At 40.6% G+C, this 23029-nt stretch overlaps 1 protein-coding gene and 1 long non-coding RNA gene across 24 annotated transcripts in view; one reads left to right on the forward strand and one right to left on the reverse strand.

Moving 5' to 3' along the window:
• The window catches only part of LOC111253275 (uncharacterized), a 30041-nt gene extending 15116 nt beyond the window's left edge, over window positions 1-14925 (reverse strand). Inside the window, exons 1-9 of one of the 19 annotated variants that reach the window (XR_015330745.1) lie at window positions 14784-14924; window positions 14195-14322; window positions 13091-13703; window positions 12536-12610; window positions 10904-11167; window positions 6633-10814; window positions 5438-6016; window positions 5081-5211; window positions 695-4911 (exon numbers count right to left, since the gene is read on the reverse strand). This is a non-coding gene — a long non-coding RNA (uncharacterized LOC111253275). The other 18 variants (XR_015330752.1, XR_015330743.1, XR_015330742.1 and 15 more) reach the window with 18 other exon arrangements.
• nAChRalpha6 (nicotinic acetylcholine receptor alpha6) overlaps window positions 1-18659 on the forward strand; it is a 237092-nt gene extending 218433 nt beyond the window's left edge. For all 5 annotated transcript variants that reach the window (XM_086993872.1, XM_086993875.1, XM_086993871.1 and 2 more), the window contains 4 exons: window positions 224-333; window positions 1367-1629; window positions 2128-2317; window positions 3790-18659. In XM_086993872.1, coding sequence (XP_086849998.1) covers window positions 224-333; window positions 1367-1629; window positions 2128-2317; window positions 3790-3909 — 683 coding nt within the window. In that variant the 3' untranslated portion in view covers window positions 3910-18659. The remainder of the gene's footprint in view (window positions 1-223; window positions 334-1366; window positions 1630-2127; window positions 2318-3789) is intronic.
• Window positions 18660-23029: the final 4370 nt, after the last annotated feature.

Below are 23029 nucleotides of genomic sequence, written 5' to 3' on the forward strand. Positions count from 1 at the left end.
TATACATATATATATAATTATTTTTCTTCCCAAATAAAATACACTTGTTCGTATAAGAATCAATTGGAAATTCAGCAGCTAAAAACAAGGATTTTTCGTATCATCCATTCCCGCTCGTTACCATCACATGAAACTCATCCCTATTCCACTCGTACTTCCCCTTATCAAACGGCTAATATAATTTAACGGCATTTTGTCACAATCATCGTTCTCACCTGCACAGGAACGTACTTTGCGTGCATTATGGTGATGGTGGCATTCTCGGTCGTGATGACTGTCGTCGTGCTTAATTACCACCATCGAAATAAGGAAACCACGGAGATGCCCCGGCCGGTACGTGCAGATATCAATTGCAAATGTATGCACATACGCGGAAATTTCATTATAAATAATAATGCTCTTCGTAACGGTCGACCAGTTATAGAAATATTTGATGAAGTCATGAACAAGGCCGACAGTGAGCCGCCAGGATATCATTAAAAAACTAACCATGTGACATAATATCATTGCCAAATATATATAATTTCTGCTTTGAATCTGGATTTAGAAAAGTCAATACTGCCTATACACACAGATATATATACACATATAGATGTGTGTGTTTGTACGTGACTGAAATATCACGCAACAAATGTGACTATAAGTTGTTATGTTTTTTTTTTTTTGATTTGCTTACCAAATACACAACAACAAATAAAAGACTAAGATACTTTGTATTTAGTATATTTTGATAAAATCAGACGCCAACTTCGTGAGTGAGTAATACCGTTTTGAATATTACCTATTGAACGAATAAACTAGATTAAACTACAATAAGGAAATTACCTATACTATACAACGCAGTTCGTTCTTGAGAACAATGCTAAATAACAATTTTTCCTGCAATACAAACACGCACCGATATGGAAATTTTTATCAAGAAGGGAAAAGTTTATGCTCATTGGAGGTTCATGGCTAAAATTACTTTTAATTAAACATTATGTGCCGCATTACATTACTCTGTCCCGATAGAAGCGACGTCATAATACAATTTCGGCCGTACCACACACAGATGATACGTACAAATTCGATCGTTCTCTATCTTAGAAAGCGTGTGGGCCTTTACTCTTATACCGCTAAACCGCCTACGTTACTACTCGATGTCTGTGACCGACTCTTCACCATACTGACTATATCAATATTCATTTTCAACAACATCTACTCGTCAATGGCACAACAATTGGCTACTTGTTCTTCACAGTTCAGTATGAAGATGATTGCAGACGCTTCTAGCACTGCTGTTTATTCATAATACGTTACTAATCAAGTATATCGAACTTGTATTTGTTATTAAATCTACTCTTAATCTCCTCTATTTGATTCGTAGGTCAAGTCGCTGTTCCTGGTGTGGCTGCCCTGGCTCCTACGGATGGATGTTCCTCAGGGCGTGAGCCTAAATCCCCGCCGACGGCAAGGAAGCGGGCGAGACAACGTAGCTCCCGTTAAGAGTAATCACGCCTCCAAGATACTCAAGGAGCTCGAGCTCAAAGAACGTTCGAGTCGCAGCCTCTTAGCGAATGTGCTAGACATTGACGACGACTTCAGACCTGCCAACTCCGCGTGTTTCCTACAACCGCCGCCGCCACCGAGGTAAGAAAACTAGAGAACACCTTGTGGGCCGCCAAAACGGTGAGTGAATCGATGAAATCGTGGGTACCTTATCCAGTGAACCTATATCTTTACTTCAGTTACTATGCTATTACCACATAGCGTGGCGCTGTCATTCCAGGCCAATATCCTAGGCTAATAAGAAAAAAATAAGACTTTGCAAAGAGTACTGGATCTTATGATAGAATAACTACGCTACTATAAAAACAACCAAATAGTTTTGTTTTTTTGTCTAAGACGTCCTTTCGTCAAGTAAGCTTCTACGAATTTTTAAAGTTTTGAATTAACACAATATTGGCAGAAATGAACATACTCTCACGTTAGTACCTTCTGCTCTGTGTCCAGTACTACGTAATACAATGTTTTGTTAGTCTTAAATTAAACAACGACACTTTTTTGCCTAACTATACTAAGCTGTAGCTGTCAGTAGTGCTCTAGCCAGGTCTCTGTTAAATTTCTTCCTCATTCGACTTCGCGTAGGTCTCAACCTCCGTGTGTGCCGCCCCTCCACCATCACCAGTCTTACCACGACATCACGACCGAATCGACGGCTGCCACCATCTCTTCGGTCCCGCCGTGCTTGCAGACGCAAAGAGATCTCGCGGACATTGTTCGCGAACTTAAGTACATCACCAACAGGATGAGAAAGGAGGAGGAAGAGCACGAAGTGGTAGGTGGTAAAAAGAGCCAAAGAAAGATTTTTGCTCCCAAGACGAATCGTCGGGGAACTGTCTAGCTTGTTCAGTGTCTAGCTAGCAAGTCTTCAGTTCAACCAAATGAAGACTGACCAGTCAGCTTTGTTTGGATCATCTCTGCTTTGTTCTCACCCGGAGCGTATCGTAGAGGGAGTCACGCATGACTAGATTATATCATAAATACTCCCCAACACACTTGCATACGTATTACCTACAGTGGAATAGATCCAAGGAGCGGACGGAGGTGCATTTGAGTACTGTTTCGCCGTCTAAGCGTCTCCTGATAGACGTTAATGATAAGGCCGACTGATGTGGGACTGGCTTGCAAACAGCAAAAGGATTCGCCAATAGATTTGTTCGCTGCCCCCTTAACGCCCGCCACCACCACCGCCGCCGCAGGGAGCAACGAAGTCCATCTGTTTTGTTGCCTATGAGAGGCAAGCAAATCGGTTGCCGCTTAGACATAGTAGCCAGAAACAGGAGTGGATGTCTAGGGCCGCACGAATCGACAAGCCCGCATTGATGAAAAGAACAACAAAAATATGCTGCATGCTGTACATATTTGGTCTCGGGAAAGTAAGTGGGTATAGTCATTCCGGGCCCGGCATAGTTTTATGACAGGATGATAAGGGGAACGACAAGCTGGCTTAACGTGTAGTCACTCTGGGATGACCTTACTAGTAAGGGTGCGTTCGGCCCTGTGGGGTATAGAGCAGTTGTGGCTAGCGGCAGAATACAGAAAACACTAAAAAAAAAACCTGCCGACAGTTTACGACGGTGATCGCTCCTAATTCGTTATACTTTACTTCTGCCCGCCACCCCCGAGTTTATCTTTTTTTTGCTTCAGTGCCTCTTTAGCATTCTCTCGTTCTTCGCCATAGAAGTTCGTGGTTAAGCGATGGATCATCAATTACGGTTTATTAATGGACGAAAACCGAGCGAGCAATAAAGAAATAATATCCAGTCTATCGAACCAGCGAATTCGATCTGGCAAGAACTTCATTGACAGCGAAATAATAGAATCATCTAAAAAAGGATCTTAGCAGTGTGAGAAGTATAGTTCTTCGATTTCACATGAGTGAGTGGCCTGTGGTCAGCTTATACACCGGCAAGAAGATTCAGTGGTCTCTCTCGACGTCTAGGTTCAACGTAGGCGGTCATTTGATGGTTTCGATAGAGGCCAAAGTCATGATACTGCCGTGAACGAGAAGGCTGACGCCAGCAATAATGCAAACCGTTCATACTATAAGTTCACATTTAGTAAATGCAACCCAGTTCCTAGATATTAGCAGTGTATTTGGATATACTATGAAAGCATAGAATTATCACTACTAGTGGTGATCATCTAATAGTGAACATAGTTGGCATCTATTTCAAAGCTAATTTATATTTTCCTGCCATATTTCGGTTTTTTTTTTTTCTTGCTTCTCTCTAATGAACACAACAGGTATCAGAATGGCGCTTCGCGGCTATGGTGATCGACCGAGTGTGTCTGATCTTCTTCACAGCCTTTACGATCATCTCAACAATTGCCTGCCTCTTCTCGGCGCCGCATCTCATCGCCTGAACATCAATCTATCATCATTAACATCCATTACCATCAACTCATCATCAATTTGAATTACTAGCCATCATCATCCAGAGCAACAACAATAATAATGCCTCTATGCTGAGGCGACGCAATGGGTGAGCCGTCATTAGCAGCTACCATAGCTATAGTTTTACATGTTGTCCTATTAGTATTGATACTAAGTGGTTACCGTATCCATTTGTGCCATCGCAATGCTGAAAAGTCGTAGACTAAATTGACAAATTGACTGATTTCTCCAATTGTCACGTCTTCAGCTTTACTTGTAACGATCGAAGAAGACTCGGGGATCATTTCGCCGAGCGAATGAGAGAACACTTTAATACTACCAGCCTTAGCCCAGCCCGTTCCAATAAACGGACGGTAATTGCTCATATTTGACGGCTCATTTGGTCGTCGCCTTAGGCGCCGCTATAGTCGATGAAGCGCCAATGATACAAAGAAACCGGTCGACGTTCATTTGACAGTAACAATAGGTGAATGAATTAGCGCTAGACTATGAATCAACAAGGAGACGCTGCACGGCTGAGCGTCCGTCAAACGAGCTCCGTTCAGGCGAACGTAATAGCGAGTCGTGGAAGGGGATGTTTCCTTTTCGAACGAGAGCAAAGGGAAGAAAGAAGCGAAAAAGTAGATTTCAGAGTAAAAATCAGAAATACTTATGAAACAGGCCGATGAATACACCCGTTCCCTCAGCCGGTGGCGAGCCGCGCCGTTAATCTGTAGCATGCGTTTCAATTTCGGCAGTAGCAAACGCCAGAATTCGATAATCATCGGGCAGAAACGGACGACAAGCAGTCCATGGCAGAAGTGAAAGCAATAACTATACAAGTGCTTTTGTAGTGAGCGAAGAATAAAAAAGTAGATACATGCGACAGGAGTCGTTTACGAGTGCCGCCACAATCTTATGCGCAAGCAACAGTAAACCTCTAAGAAAAAGCAAATCGGAATTATACACATCGATCAGTCAGTGGCGACGGGCTTGACAAAACAAATCAGAGAAAAATAATGATAAAATTATGCCTTAAGCCACCCGCCCCCGCTAATTAGGCCTACCTCAGAAATTTATGTTGTTAAAATTCATCTATTTATGAATAACAAAGAAAAAACTACTAACACCATGATCAGAATTTTTCAAATGGCTAATTACCTTTTTCAGTGCTTGCGATAATAAGAACGGGTGTTTGTTTTTCCGGCACACGACCTTATTACACAAGCTTCAACAGCCTTCACTATGCATTCATTGGTTCCAGGGCATCTGCATCCGCGTATCATTGCATACTGGAGGGATTCAAACGACGAATCACAGAATATTCTACTATAAGTAAGAAAGAAGTACACAGCGTAAACGGGACTACTTTTGCAAATCTAATCGATCGGCAAATTCAGCACGGCGAGAAATATGTAAAAATTTGTACACCTGCATGCAACATAAAATATGCCCAGGAATAAGGAGAAAAAAAGTACTCGAAATTTATCTGATTGCAAAGGGCATTTTCCTTCTTACCCGTTGGTCGACATTTTGAGAACCGTTCCAATATCTGTTTCTGAAACTACTGTTTCCATCAATCGACTAGCGGGACTGGCTCCGCTATCAATCAGGAACGATCTATTCCTTAGAAATAGGTAGTGAGCTGAACGATCACCTAATTAAGATCTTTCGTGTTTTCAACGTGCGGAAGCAAGCTACTAGTTTTTCGTTTTAACCAAAACCCGATACAACCAAACGCCTTATGATTGAAACGACTGCTAGAAAAATGCGGAAAAACGACTGCGGTGAAAAATGTTTTTTTTTTCTTTGAGAAGCTTTATTCGTTTGAGCCGCTGATAATAGTCGATGAATTCACTAGAGTACATTCACTTAAATCTTCATCTACAAACCCTAAATCGTGGAGTAAAGTAGCGCTTTATGTCCAGGTCTAGTCGTTGTCGCAAACTGTCAATGAACATCTGGTTTCATGTTCATCATTATTTAGAATTTTGTAACACTCATTGACTTTTGTAGCCCTTTAGACTAACGGTACATCTCTTCATGTCATTGAAGTAACGGAACTTCGTTCCCAAGGTGAAGAAATCCTCTCTCATTCTACACAAAACAAAAAAAAAAAAAGAAAAACATATAAAACTTGGCTGACAGCTGTGACATTGTAACAGTACACATTAAATAACAGCACTAATAACAATTTGTTTAACCTATGATCATGAACGACGACAGCCACTAGTTGAATAGCAGAAAAACGGAGATATTAATTGATTGATCACCATTATAGAACAAACAAATATAATGTTCAATCAAAAGAAACGACGCGAACAGAGAGCACTAACTAACTAACGCAAACGAAGAGAAAACGATATCCATGGTGTACAATGGAAGCGTTACACACAGCGACTCGAACCATAATTCAGCGAAGATTCTAGCCATGGACACGCGGATGTCCAGACTATCAGCATCGTTTCCAGCCAAGCAACACTGAGCAACATCATCAACGAATGAAATACACTAAGGATAATAATAATAATAGTACTAATAATTTTAATAATTATAATACCAGTATAATAGCAATCCCAGCACTAGTGCTACGGAAACACAAGCGCGATGAGACATCGTCACTTCGCCAAGAGCAACGACGTGGAAAATGACTAGCAATAACAGCAACAATAGCAGCAGGACAACAGCCTAGCTTTATAAAATAGTCACCTACTGCTGCTTTCGCCGGCAGAGAACACTGTCGCAACGGGGATGTTATCATCGACGCGGGGATCGAGCAGTCGAGGCGGGTTCAGTTCCGGCCGCGGTGGGCACGAAAGAAGAAGTCACACGCTTTCTGAGTGATTACTTTACCCAGTCAAACAATAAATCCATCCAAATGGCAGCTAGATAACATTCCCCGCACCCGAATCCCGTTCGTTTCTCTTCCAATTAACGAACCTGTGTTTACCCGAATTGATTGTAATCCCATACAAACCCTATAAGATGGCCTATCGGCTAGCTCATTATGCCACTGGCTTGCAGGCACAGCGAACTAAAAGACGCAATTTCATACGATGAGAATGCCAAACCAACCATCCAACCGTGTATGAATACCGTACGCTTTATAATACGGTAAAAGCTGGTACTCAGTTAATGCATCCACTTCATTTTGTCACACTGAGAATGATGACGGTTTCGTGTGACCGACGACGGCCAAATAAGCGTTCATAGCAGTTGTGACGAACAAGAAATTTCGAAGAATATTCAGCGGTGTAGGTATCTATGTCTACGTGTAATTTTTGTGGCACGAGGACTAAAATGGAAGGCGTGCACTCGATCCGATCGACGGTTGTCGTTTAATTTGGTCAATGCTTGTTGGTACATGTTACTAGCCACAACAAAACACGAATTTCAATAGTTGCTAGTGAATCCAATGTCCTGCTTTCAACGCTAAGCCGCTAATGAACCTAGCTTACCGTCCTTCACACTCGATTAGATCTAAAAGAGGCGTCGCCATCTTTCTATTTGTCCTTAAGTTGTTTGTGACGAGATGTAATCAGCATGCGGGTATCTACTATAGAGTACTTATGACGTTACTAATCTTGCTGCTCATTGAAGTGCCTTTCATGGTTGCACGAACAGTATCGGCCGATAACCAAGCATATGGACTTTGACACGTAGAACAAAATCGGCAGGCGAAAAAATAACCTAACAAAAAAAGGTTATTTGCTGTTACATGTTTTGTCAATGCTAGACGTCTTATGTTGCTACACGTTGTTATTATTATCACTGCTCTCCATAGCTAAATACTTCAGTACTATAAAAACAGCCTGTGGCGAAACACTTCACGCAGACCTCATGTAACGAAGAGATGCGATAACGAAATCTTTACTCGAGCAGAACCGGCGACAACGAGCGTTGCGTCAAACATCTCTATATATACTTACGTACATGAGTTTAAAGGTTAAAGGCTGAATTGTCGCGGGATAGAGAGAGAGAGAGAGAGAGACGAGGCTAGTATTAATATATGTAATGGAATGATGTACGTAAAAAATTGATAATTTTATCTACCAATCTGGAGGAAAGTGAAAACGAGTACCTTTTCTCAATTTTATGTGGGTACGTAACAGTCAAGATTTTCAAATGGACACCTGTTAGAAAACTAGATATCAACGCGCTATGCTGGATATGTGAACGTTCTCTACTTCGATGCGAGCTTGCGTAACGGGTAGTTTCAGATGTACTACATATGTATATATGTGACAATAGTGAAATCATGTCAAATTTGAGGTGGACAGGGACGAGGTTTGTTTGCTCCATTGTGCCAAAGTCAGTCTGATTTTATGACCAATTTCAATGCCTGATCCCTTGCGGTCGTTGAGTTCTGCTTCGGAATTACTATCACAACGTAACAGTTTTTTGCTGTTGAGCTAGAATCTTAGCAGAGCGACTAATTTTCCTTTTGACTGCCATTATCCTTTACGAAAGTGAGTTTAAGTGCTTAAATTTCAGATATTCCTTCTAAAGTATAGGTCTAACTAACGCAGAACTAAATAGAATTCATTTAAATCAACTATTTATAATCAGCTCTGAATTCACCTATAGCAACAAAATTTGGACACTAGCATGGGCCTGGGTCAGCTGGAGAGGATAAACTGTGAAAATTAAAAAAGAAAAGAATGGAAAAGTGGGAGCGTGGTTAACTTAAAAACGAAGAGAGCGGATCGAGTCGGTAACTCGAAGACCCAGTTAAATCCGATGCATGCCATTCAGAGGAACAGGTAGAGAGTCTAGTTAAATGGATTTACCAGTCTGTCGAGGGTCCAGCTTACACAACGGGGATAGTATCGAAAAAACCACGACGAGTTCATACGACAATCGATTACCTAACCATACAAGCAGCCTACAGCAGCGTTACCTGCAAGCACTAAACAAACAGCTCGGGGCAAAGGGCAAGCAAACTAATAGCCTCATCTACGTGCTGGATACAGGTACCACCAAGGATCGAGAAGCAGCTGGTTATCATCAGTAGATTTCTTTGACGCAGGAGTAGCACGATGTATTGCATCTACATATTTTAGTTATGAATTTCGGTCACCGAACATGCATAAGTCGTGCATAATGGATCTCAGTCGGCCGCAGCGTGTCATCTCACCAGCGTTCTGTTGCCGAGAGGAACCATGTATTACGGTGCAAACTGGCCTCTTGGCTAAAGTACCCTCTCTATGGCGCTCGTACAGGACGCCGTACGAAACAAGCCAGAAAAATGTTGCAAAACAAAGTGGAAATGCTCGACATCACTTCACGCTGTACTGCGTTCATGTGACGTTGTTTGCCATGCGTCTCTTCGGATGGATAAGCCGACACTTCTAGCTCCCTAATACCTCCCTTAAGTGAAACTCTTGATGGCTTTCAGTTTGATGAAGAAGGCAAAGCTAAACCCGGAGTTCAAATTGGCCCGAGCTCATATAAAGAGTGTCTAGAGACGGTCACTTGTTTGCACGACATACTCCTATCTATATGTATATGTGTGTATGTGTGTCTCATGCTCATGTATGGGAACACGGAGCGCCTCTAAAGAGATAGTGTCAATTGCTACTTGGAGCAATTACACGATTTGTGTTAACGAGAGCTGGCAACAAACGATATGTGTAGAGGTGGAGTTGTCTGAGCAGCATAATACTAATGGTCATGTTTCGGCAGGTATGGACCTGGCTGAAATCTCGTCGGATGTACGTGGCGGACACGCCTTCTACACTGGATAACACAGAAAGGCACCAAACAGTACAAAACAACTCGGAGTTAGGACGGAAGAAGCTGTGTTTGAAACAAAATAGAAGCGATACAAAGAGCTGGAAAAGGAACGCCAAACATAGATGAACTAAAAGTTTGGAAAAAAGAAGTTAACACACCTGATTACAGATTAATATTACGCACGCGTATAGAGGTTGATATACGTATTAAGGGAGAGCGCAACGGGCGTTAGAAAAGCTAAGCAAAAAGATGAGCTAGAAAGCGAACACAGCCAATCTCCCTTCTCGGCCAAAGTCCGGAAGACTATCCGTGACACATGGCTAGCGTGGGTTGAATGGCCTTGTCCAATCAGTATCATGCAATGAGTTCTGCAAACGGCCCGGGGCCTAGCAACCTATGACGCAAAACAATTCCGACAGGCGTCTGTATAAATATTTAACTTATATATATTGACTAAATTTATCAGTCTATTATATAGTTGTCCACAATACATTCGAATGCTACTCTTGATGTCCAAAATGGTTTGTTATGCACGGTGACCTGCATTGTCATAAGCATTGTCAACGATTAGATGGTTATAACCTCACTGAAATTACCTTGATGCCAGCCACACTGGCAGGCATCAAACTACAACTATTCAGTAACTGTTCTTTCAACGAATCCGCGTTGAGGGGTGATAGATTTAATGAAACAAATTTCATACACGCGGTTAGAGGCAAGCCAATACTTACCATGAAAAGTTGAAATATTCGTTTAACATAAAGCTATAAATCACTGACAATGCTGTTCTATAACGCAGCGATATTGACACTTGAAGCTTACATCAGCTGGTAAGGCTATTTACATAGCAACCTATACATCTAGCGAGTAGTAACGACGATGCTAAACCTCTGTCGAGCGGTTGCAAACATCACATTCGTAGCTACTATCATACCAAGTAACAACGTCACTTAGTATCGGATGTTTAGATACAAGCCATGAAAAGCCTTCCGGTAGCATTTAAACATTTTTTGCACTCTTCAATGGATGGATGACGACCCCTCGCTGACATCATATCTACAAATCACCAGAGCATCTATCAATAGGACTCAGCTCATGAACGCGTACTCGAGACCTAGTCATGACATGCCATCACTAAGAAACGTCACCCGGTACTGGACTGAAATGAAAAGTATACACCTTAGCTAAATAACGTGAACTAAATGTTTATATAAATCACGAATTAATAATTAAAGCGGTGCTACTAACCTTCAACATTCCAGCCTAGGTCAATCCAATGATCCTTTTAAGTTCTTTTTTTCCTTTCAACATTTATAATTCTAACTAAATCCTGCATAGTTTTACGTGCCTGAAGCTGTCGGAACTGAGCTGCGTACGAGCCGGCCAAACACCCTGCCCCTCTCCAAAACGAACCCCTTCAAGAGTAATCACACGTTTCGCTGGATGAGGAAATCGTTATTAAGTTTTTAACCAGTCGAGCAAGTACTCATCATCTGACGCCCCTGCACCCATCTGCAAACTCTAACGACAATATTTCTGCCTATTTACGAAAAACACATTATACGTATTAAGCGTTCTCCAGCATCTATCGCCTATTGCAGTGGTGGAAGTGACGCTATTTAACTACATAAGTAGCACAGGTGTATTTGAAGGAAAGGTAACAAACATATACAGTAATAACCGAATAGCACACAGACACACTGTGCTGTAATAGTCGAATCGTAGACATACATGTACCTAATCCAGCATTACTTCAATAAAAACAATCATATGGTCTGGTTACGTTTCTCAGCATAGAGATGCAAATACTTGTATCGAGCTGTTTCTAACAATTGAATGCATACAATTGTCCTATTTGTCGCTCCGGTGACCGAAGGTTCCTCAAAGGACACGTACGATTATATATATCTTCATTGCAATGAATCATCGTTCACTCTGTAGGCCTCACTCAGCCGGTTGTTTTACATATTTTTTTTTTTCAAACCCGCATCAGTATAGTTGTAGCGCTATGTATTACATTGGACAATTTTTTTTTATCTTTCATGTGAGTTAGGACGAAGACATTACAACGGTTTGTTTGTCCTGGTGTGCATAACAGCGATAATTCTACAAGTAGCACCTGTGCATAGTAATATTGAACAACAGAGCTAACATATGCCAATAAGTATGTACACGATAATTAAGCAATGGCAACATTGCCTAAGCTGAAATTTTTCCATATGATTGGTCCTCGAAAAATTACAAAAAAACTTATAGGATAATTATAGTTAATTAGTTTTATAATATTATATATATATATATAATACGGAAAAGGCCCTAGCTAGCTGTAAACTCTAATTTTAATGACGTAACCGATGATGCTTTAATACAGTCAATGTATTAACCATAATTAGCTGAAGCCCAGCAAAGCTATCGATCTGATAGAAAAACCAAATTATGCAAAATGCATATAATATCGATCATCATCACCGATGTTTTTCGTAACGCAAGTTTTCCTTTAAATAAATACGGCAAAAGACACTTATTCTACTGTAGCCTTTGGGGGGGGGCACCATCTGCAAGCCCCGGGGTGTTGTTATATTGTCGTCAAACGTTACTTTCGCAAACGCACATGTTCACGTTCGTATAAACAGTCTATCTTGAGTAACTCGTAGATCTAAATCACGCCTCCTACATTTAGCTTTCTAATTCGTACTGTACATAAGGATTCATATTTTCCCCGGAACGATAAACCTATTGTCTTATCGTTCATCGCCCGCCTAATGTTTCTAACGAATTAAAGCTATGTTCTAAGATTTGAGAGAAACCTATATATCTAATGATTGGCTGATGATCTAGCTTTTCTAAACCTCTTTTCTGAAGTGTCATTAGAAAGCGTACCGTTTTGGTATTAAAATCGATTTTTTTTAACTTCCGTAAAAATTCGTGCCTCTTCGTCAATTGACATGCATAGTGCTGAAAAAAAAAGGTACATATATGAGAGCTTGAAGATATCAGGAACAACAGCCATCGAAATATGCCGATAACAGCACGTATAATAGCAACAAAGCGGATAGAAAACAGAAATGTGTGATAAAACAACGATAGCAATAGCACTTGGGGCATCTGCGGACGAAAAATCCCAACAAAGTGTGCAAAACGTTACGATCAAAACGGTCGAGCCACAAAGAACAAACCGGCAGCATCGATAACACAACAAACACATAGAGCTTACGGACGATAACATCGATCCTGAGCTAATCAACAGCACTCCTTTGCTCGGTGATAAAATTATACTATTACCACGTCTATATTTTTTCTGGCTTAATCGAAGTAACCAAGATGTCTCAGCACAATGGACAGTACACCATTAGTAACAGTCGATACCAATCAAGCACAACAGGCCTTTAGAGTGATCGTAATGCCCACGGCAACAACAGTGGACAGCAAACCAACCACCGTATCGTTGGCTAAGAAAACGGTTGAACAGCCATATCCTCATGACAAGGTGAGCTTTCCTCCATGCGTAATCCTTACTCATCGATAACAACACCATTGAGGTGACTTGATAAAAAGTGCACTTGGTACTTAACAGCACCATGCAACTAGCGGTCTCGATCACCGTATAAAGGCCGCTAGCTACCAACGGGTGCGCACCTTGGGCTCCACTACCCCTGCAATAATTGGTGAGCTAGCGTCGCTCGACGAGTCAACCGGATACGGTAGTAATTTTACGACTATTACACATGTAATAGTAATTATCCTGTAAAGAAAACACAGATCGATCACTCGAAGAACATGGATGTCTACCGCGATTTTATTTGCACGCAATATACGTACCTAACATCAGCAACTAGTCGCAAGAATTGCATGAACGTGCATGATTTTATCGTAACATTGCATGATGGAACATAATTACACATAAGCCCGTAAATGCCGACTAGCAGTAAGTGAATTTCGGAACGGAGAACAACGATCCGCACTGTCTTCTCTGAACCGACGTCTGAATACGACCCGGGTAGAAGTACACGACCGTCGACGATGGTCCGAGACGGAAATATAATCGAGACTGCAAATGACAACGGAGATCTTCGCAAAAAGTTTTACAGATATTCATACTCCATATGCAGCAGACTTCGACACTCGTCAATCAGATGAAAATTAACGATACGATAAATTTGTTCGTAGAAGTTTTTGACGCTTGAACCTTTCTTGGCCTCTTCATTTTCTACTTTCCATTTTCTCTCAGCTGTATGGCTAAGTAAAGTGCCAGTGATTGAATCTGTATTTAGTAGATGATGCAACAAACGGCGAACACGTATCGACACGCAAACACAGTACACAACGACCGTAGAATACCGACAACAACAACGGCGGCAGCGACACCGTTGACGACATCAGTTACATCATTAATTAAGTCAGTCAATCAGGAATCACTGACTAATCGGTACGGCCGCGATGACAGCGATAGACAGTATATGTCTAATGAATAAGACCTACGGACACTAATACGATAACAAGATTGTAATGGATAGATCGATAATGAATGATTTCACTAACCCTTCATATGGAAGTTGCAGCATCCCGCATTTACTCAAATTACACTTTCAATTATCGTGGAAGTGTAGAAGCATCGTAACGACAACAACGTGAAGTGGTCCACTTCCACGCTGAGGATCCGTGATTGCCTGTTAGAAGAGATGCGCAGCTCAAAAACCGTCAAGCAGATGTTATCTTGGACCCACGTGGACCACTAAATTTCGGGTTACGTGTATCATCCTTGAGCGTTTTGGACTCTGTTACCAGCACTATCTGTCATAAACGATAAATAAAAATCCACAGCGCTCGCTACGAAAAGCGAAGGAAAAAGAACTAATGACAGACCCCGAAAGAACAGCGAGTGACGCTAAATGGAAAAGGAACAAGCAAGACTATATACACATCATATATCTTATAGAATTTCATCTACAAACTGTGACGGTATAAAAACATAATATATTCTTCATTGTTGTATTGTTCGTTGTCGTAGGAACTGAGCACAGTTTAATGGCGCTGTTGTTTGCCTTGCAGGACATACAGTAGGAAGCAGTCCTAATTTGCCGTTATTCGGTTTTCGGATACTGAGAAGAAGTGAGTGCCGCTTCTTTACCTCGCTGAATCCGAACTGTTTTCTCGTATTTTACGAGTTCGTCTCCTTAGGGAAGCGCGCATCGAAGCGCGACTGTGACCTGTCTATCACAGAACGCGTGACACTCCATTATGAAACACAAAACCATTAGAAAAGAGCTAATGAATTATTGGACTCATACAGATTCAATAAATCCACGGGGTACGCTCAACAGTACAGAACGTCTACGACAAGCCTTGTCGACAAGCTTGTCGTAGACGTTCTGCACAGTTCGACACAGATGTAGATTCTATTCCAGTTACTCTTGTTAAGGTGCCCTTCTGCAATTACTTCTGGCCGAGCTCAGCCCTTAGCAGATTCATTCGTAACCCGCCAACATACATTTATACATATATGAAAAAGCATACATTTATGACAATACATTTTGGAGAGAATTACGTGAGCATCGTCTAGTAGCGTTCTCTCCCCGACTCTGTCTTCCCTTCTCTAAGCTCTTAAGCTAAATGGCCGCGTAGGAAATTCGGCAAAGGAAATGGGGTACTACGTGAAGCAGACCTTACCACCAATCATACAACAACATCGTGATTAAAGCCGATCAGATAAAGGAAGCAGATTTAGCACAAAATTGCCTACTAAATAATTCAAATTTTATAGAAAATTGTACTAATTATGAAGTATGTCAAGAACGGATTATGAACGTGTTTGGATTATTTTGAGATGACACGGAAAGGCTAAGCTGCAAAATCTGGATAATATAAAGGACAGTCACAAAGCGTACGAGGAGTGTCCGTAGATTGTGATAAGCCGACAGATGCATGCAGACGCTGGGTTGTGGACGTTTTGTGGGCCGTTACATTCATAAAACGCGCTGAAGCCGTATTATGTTCACCGTTTCAATAGGTGCATTAGGTACTGTATGTAATTAATGTAAATAGCTACGAACCATGTCTAACGTGTACTAGACAATGGATGTGATCCTCGTCTCGTATATTAGTAGCTAACGTCACTAATCCAGTTTGCGATTGTTACGCTGAGTGGTGGAAGTGAAGCTTGAGAACTATTCGACAGTTTATCAACAAAGGCAAGCGACCTAACCAAAAACCTATGAATCTCTGTCGTGTCTATAAAGACCCATTGAAGCCAGTATTGCTAAATAGTAAAATTAATGCTACGAACTGGCTTTCATTATTGCTCCGGTCAGATTTTTCTTAGGATATTTTATAATCGATTTAAATAGGATCTGAATACCGCGTCGAGTCTTAACATTTACGGCAATTTATAGTTCTCCTATTAAGGCTAACATCCCACACAAGGGATAGGCCAGACCTGGTGTTCGAGTACCGAAGATACCCATCGAGAGTTGGACACATATTTTTGACGGCGTGCTGCACGATCACACCAACATGAATGAGCCCCTAGTCTTCTCGTAGCAACTCTTCACCTTAGAATTAGCTCAGAAATCGATATTAACTCTAAGGTTTAGATGAATCAATCGCTTACAGGGTGGTTACCGAAGCAAAACTTGTCACGAGAACTGGAACTTAATTTCTAAGATCGAAGTTAATGCCCGTTGACGAAAGCGCCGCTCAGAAAGAAAATGCGATACAGATGGTCGTCGAGCCGAAGCTTACCCTAATCGTCACTAAACGTAACTTGAATTACAGGCTTGTCGTCTAAGATGATCATTGTTATGCCTAGCGTTATCAAGCATCAGCATCTATACAGTTTCAATTGTGAAGATGGTATCAGTAAACGAAATAGCGATTAATGATAATCATTTATTTGATAATCACTCACCCTATCTGATCTCGTGACGTCCTCTAATTTATCAGAAATAGACTATTGTAGAGTGCACGGTAGCCACGCTGATATTCTGTTCTATATAATTACGAATATGATATAACTGTATATATAAATTATGCTACCCATCGACAGCAAGACGGCTGGTTTAGGGGCGCGCGCGTAAAGGAATCCGATTTAAGTTGTCCGTAAGTTGGCGATCGCACTTCGTTGTATCACGGTTATATGACTTACTATGTGCCGTTCAGTGGCCGAACCGCTTTTAAGTGGAAGGAAAAGTAAATGATGATCTTCTTTATCTACTCAAAAGAGTTCTCGCTAAGTGACGTTTATCATTGCATAGTCTAGCCTATGTATGTCAGTTCGGCTGGCGTCTTTCTTTGAGCTATACCTGAATTACAATGGACTAGATAATACTACGTTGGTCTCCGCCTGCTGGGTTCAAATCGACGTTCAGACAACCACATATGAGGACGTGGCGATTGATGGCCGGCTTACCCTAACAGCAGCTCGTAAACATGTCGGTCTTGGCAGGTCTGTTGGCTTTGTTGCCAAATTGCTGTTGGGATGGGCTGGCCACTAGCCAAAGTTCAATAGACGTGCGTGAATCCAATCGGCCTCCGTCAGATGTCGAACAGGCCCGCATGGACCTCACTGTTGTGGACGGAAAGAAATCAACAGTGACAATAAATATAATATTAATCGAACACCACAGACCGGAAATCCGCTACGCTTACGCCATGTTCAGCTGGTCCTATGCTCAGCAAATAGGTATGTTCCGCTTGGTAAATACAGAAATAATGGAGCTATGGGAGGAAGAACGTGATTGGAAAGATGACTATTAAGTTATTGTAAATCTGTGCACAACCAAAGTAAGGTACAGCCAATAGGCTCATGCGTTTACTCTACACGTGCAACGTTGTCAAAACAAAAACAAGTACTATGATAAACAATATGACGATCTTTTAAAGTGTTAATGGTAAATGTCAGAGCGAAAAGAACTGGCACACAGCCAAGCTTTACGACATTACGAGCATCAGCAGCAATAGTAGAATTATCTACCATATACCCCCATAAGTTTAACTTATTGGTTGCGCTAAATGTGAGTTGGAGTTATAATACGGTATGCTACTAGCGTGTATAAGATTCTAACAAAATGTATGATGTTGATGTTATTTATCAAATTCAAACGTGAGTAAAAAAAAAACACGAAAAATTATCGAAAAAAAAACGCAGTGAAATTTATCGCAGTGAAGTTGATCGATAATAGCTTACAATGTAATAGTAAGGGCTTCTATACATATATATTCCAATTTTTGACTATGTATCGACTTTCAACTGAAATATAACTATAACATGTGCAGATGAAAACGACAAACAAATATGGCGTTGACAGAATATGGAAAAAAAAAAGAACAAACAATGAAACTGAATGGAGAGCATGGATATAGGCTAAGACATACGTAGATACACTTACATACATCTATAAATACATACATATATAGTCTTTTTAACGCAAATTTTGAAATTTATATATATATATATGTTAAACCGAAAAAGCGTTGCGATACAATTGACCATACTGATAATAATGATAATAAAAATAAAAAGTATTATATTAGAGATTAGCAGAAAGGATACAGTAGCTAATGTTGATAGGCAGAAACGGGAAACGAGGTTAACTGAGGGTCCGATGGTCATCTACACTATGATACTACCCTCTATTATAGAAAAGATGCGTAATTATAAACACTAAAAGTATAGACGATTGATTAGAAGTCTATATATATATATATAGATATAGATAGTATGCGTTACTATCATAGGTTTCAGTACCTTAATCTTATAATAAGGACAATAACGATTATTATATACTATAAATAATCAACACAATTCTAAATGATGTAAGCAGAAAGAGGCGAAAAATTATAGACCTCTTTGGCAGCTGGTCGTCAATAGTTGGCTAATTCTGATCGAACTCAATGACTGAACACGATACGTACTCCTGTGCGAGGTATCCTTCACTAATGAATTTTTTTTAAGGAAGGAAGTGGCGTTTATCAGTGTTTAATAAAAAATTAGATGCGTTCAACACAAGATTTTTGTGCACTGAGGTTTTTTAATGGCGGATATCTAGATGACGGAGCTCTTCAAGGAAATCTACCTAGGAGATATCGTCCCAGTGGTTCCAGAAACAGACACATCTAAGCAGTTTACTCATCTTAATACTTCAGCATTACATTCAGCTCGTAAGGGCCAGCAATACGGGATTATTCAACGTATTTACCGTTCCGATAGCCCTGTTGATTAGGTCGAATCCTTTCGACATAAGTGTGGTAGGCACAATTGATCCTTCTATTAGGATTATTTTCGTGCTCCATCGGATGCCCAAGTAGATAACACTGAATTAACTGGTCAATCGTTGCGCGGTATCGATTAACTAGCAGCGCCCGAAAAACATCGATAAGGAAACTACGCAGGTAGGTATATAACAAACTATAAACTCGGTGCTCGACCTCGTGCCTATGGTAATAAAAGTAATATTTGTTTCATGATTGACAATCACGTGTAAAAAAATTTCTCACGTTCTTACTAAGGCAGATGGCATTCTATTAATGCTGTTATATAACGTGATCATAGTCAACTCTCATATTCATTAGTAACGCTAATACGATAATATATATAGTGTAAAGCAAAACACTACTGCATGACATCTGCCCATGATCTCTAGACAGCGTCCTTCACGGAACGCTTTTAGCCTAAATCGATACCAAGATTATTAGCCCAACGAAGCGGCAGGCCTGCTAAAAATGATGGTCCCTTCTCATTTACATCTACTCTTATTCTCGCCCTTGGGCTACCCAATTTCGCTGTTGAATTCTGAATACGTCATTCTTTCTGTTAGTAAGTGATTATAGGTCAAGCCGTTCTTTTTGGGCAGCGGATGCGACCTAACTGAAGGAAAGTCAGTTAATTGCATACTTATTACTTTTGCAGAACTCTTTAACCCACTCCTTTGTCGATTTGGGAATGTGGCCAGGACCAGAGAGTGTGACCAATAGGTCGTCGGTTAATAAGAACAGTTCCTTATTGTGCCCTTAGCCGTACATGCAAAAGTCAGAATGTTCATCATGTCTTTAACTTTGAAAGAATTTGAAAAGACCAAAAGGTCTATTACTGGCAACACATATTCTTCGGTAGCTAATATGTAATATAGACACTCGATTGCTGATGTTTCGTGTTGAATGAAAGTTTTTGATGAGGTTGAAATCTCTGCTCATCGTAGATCACTACGGGGTAGTCGCCACAGTTACCTCGGCTTTTCCAGTTTCGGAAAAGTTAGTGGAAGTTTTTAGGTAATCACCGCTCAGCTAGGTTCTGCTCTATTATCATGCCTGATTATGATAAGTTCAGAAGCAACTGATTACGGAACAGCAAGATGAAGAACAGAAAGAAGTTCGGCTCTAGAAAGATAATCATAGTAAATTATGCAGAAATCGTTCGCTGAGGTTCCATCAGAAAACAAGGCGTTGAATCTCTTGTTGCTTGTTGGGCTGATGCCTTCATTTCGAACGTGCTGAAATTGTTCGTAACTTTAATTTGTCATTTTGTTCGTTCGTAAAGAGCATCTTGTGCAGATATTGTATACATTAATGAATCAAAGAATAAAGTTCATCGACAGGTAAATTTTATCTAGTACGCTACAGTTTTATTAACCTGTCCCTTTGTCATAACGATAATCGACCGAGTAAATAGGTGCCTCTACGTTGCCGTGAAAGCTCGTGATAGAGCCTAGAAAATTTTGGCCCGTTTAAACAACGTACGGTACAGGTTTTTCATGTCATGCTTAAAAAATACAGTTACAGCGTTTAGGACAATACTTGAACATCAAGCTAATAAATGACGTCTGTTTATCCAAGTCTAAAATATAATACCATACGCGCTATTTATACATGTACCTATCTGTACATTATACTTACCTGTTAGGTAGCAATGGCAGTAGCCCTACAGGCTGTTGGGGCGCTGGGAGCTGTTCAACGCTTGCCGACCATCGTGTGGCTAAGCCATAACTTCAACAAGTACCGCGAAATTCAAATATTTACAATCAGCTATCGTGCCCATTTAGAAATAAAACAGTATACAAATTTCTATTCGGTAGAAGACAATTTTTCTATTCGGAAGTTAGTAATTATCGATTCAAATAGCCGCGGTAATTTTTATCCATTGCCTATTCGTCGTATTATATTTAGGTAGTCGTTGTGCAGGCTAGATGGCGCTGAGGCTATACGTGAAAATCACATACGATTATTAAAAACGACGCATGCGATTCACTTACGCAAGCAATTTCTTTGGATTAATCAAATGCTCGATATGAGTATCAATCACATATCAGATTCGGCTCGAACTAAAGTAATATCTTATAAGTAGTAGGATAATTGGTCGGCTCGTTATGTTTTTACAATTATCCTACAATATCTTTTGTCAACGTTGGCAAAAATATTGCTACAGATCATTATCAATACCGGGGATTGTGACGACAGGAAGAGATCGTAAGCTGCACAGTTTCATAGATCTGTTAGAGAGACCACAGATAGACCCTGGCAAAAGCCAGCTCAGCTTGGCCCCTTGTAGTGAGACAAATCTTTCTTCCATCGAGACAAAACCTTCTTACATCGAAAAAAAAATAAGTAAAAAATAAAAAAAAATAAAAAAAAAGGCTCTTTCTTAGTAGATCACGTAAAGAGGAGGAATGAGATTGACAAATAGTATCTATAGTTGCTAGCTAGAACGCTGAGTTATTTAATTTTAAATCTACGATAGATGGCAGAATCGTAGATAAACTCACCATTCCGCTACGTCGCCACCAACAGGCAAACAATAATTGCCTGAGGCCTGAACAGATCATACCATAGATCCAATACGTAGTTTGAATGTTTTTGTTTATGTATATGTATTTTATTCGCAAAATGCTTATTGTTATTATCATTGTCTTCTGCACAATGGAACCTTGAAAGTAGCAGCCTCAGTCGTCACTAACTCACCGCGACCTCGCAAATGAAAACTATCTTGAACAGGCTGATGAGCGCTACATGCTTTCGCCCAGTTTTTTTCCTACTAGCACTTTTTTTTTATTTAGCGACAGCATTCAATAAGTGAATATCAAACAAACCTAGCCTCTTCGACAGACTTGGAGTCGGCTTTTGCTCGACGCCTCAATGGCGTTTACAGTTTGAGCTAGCCTCTAACAGGCATACGCAGATCTAGATTTTTGCCGGGTAACGCCAAGTGGAATTGGATGACGCACACGATACGTATGCTAGATAGGGACGTAGTTTGTTGAGTTAACTTCAGCCTGCTGTAAGTAGAAATGTCGAACACTTGATACCCAGTTGCTATGTGGTACCGCTCGACAAACAATGACCTTCTACCATACATAAACGACACATCGGCAGGGCACCTGTAAAGGACATGCGTGAATGAGCGCTGGTGCGTATGTTGAATACACATACGCATATAAGAACTAGTGAGCCTCGTTACTGCATTTCAGAGGACTGCTCGGCTCTGTCAGAACATGACGGCTGATGCGTCAAGCGTCAAAATCAGTCTTCTTTAGGCCCTCAATATCGAATACATAATAAAAGTTAGTTATTAAATAAATAAACAAACACTCTAGTAAAGAAGCTCTTCCAGCTAACGCATTCTTGTAAGAGAAATATTGGTCGGACAAAGCACATGATTGTTCGAAGGAAAATAGACACGAAGTGCCATCTAGCCTATGTATAGCTGCTTTTTCTAGAAGTACGATCTATATCGTCTTTTGTGGTGCATTGAATTATTAGCATCGAGCTTCTTTCCATATCCTTCGACCGACCCACATTGATCTTACTTTGTGATATAGCAGAACCGTCCCTTCAAGCTCCAAATGGGCCCGTTCATTGCAGCTTTGAGATTTCTGCATGTTATTGTCTGCACACATTTTTGAGCAGTTCTTTTAAACTTTTCCCTCTAAAATACCTAAAAAAAACGAATATTCACTAATAGACACAAATAAGGTGCATACTGTAAGATGATAAATTAACGCTTCTCTTGCACAGTATCTATAAGAGCCACAAATTTTCAAAACGCAACGATTATCCTATCTTTTGTTGGGATGCAAAGTTTTCTTTCTAGACTAAAATCAATGAAATACCAGCATCAGCTGACATTCTCTTATGTTCAGCCACTCTTTGACAAAAGTTTAGCTTGCCCTTATTGCGCGGGTTCCGTTAACACCTCCGCCTCTAATGCACAGCGTTCCTATCGACCTAACATTGGACTTCTACAGTAAAATCTGGCATTCATCGGCTCATTTAGATGAGCATCGATGGACTCGGTTGGTGAACTGATCATGTATACCATGACATTCGAATTCTGACAACTCAACCAGAGCGAATATTTTTATAATCGATATTATTATGCCCTTTACA

The sequence above is a fragment of the Varroa destructor genome, unplaced genomic scaffold, assembly GCF_002443255.2.
Source record: "Varroa destructor unplaced genomic scaffold, Vdes_3.0 BEIS01000006.1, whole genome shotgun sequence".
NCBI lineage: Eukaryota > Metazoa > Arthropoda > Arachnida > Mesostigmata > Varroidae > Varroa > Varroa destructor.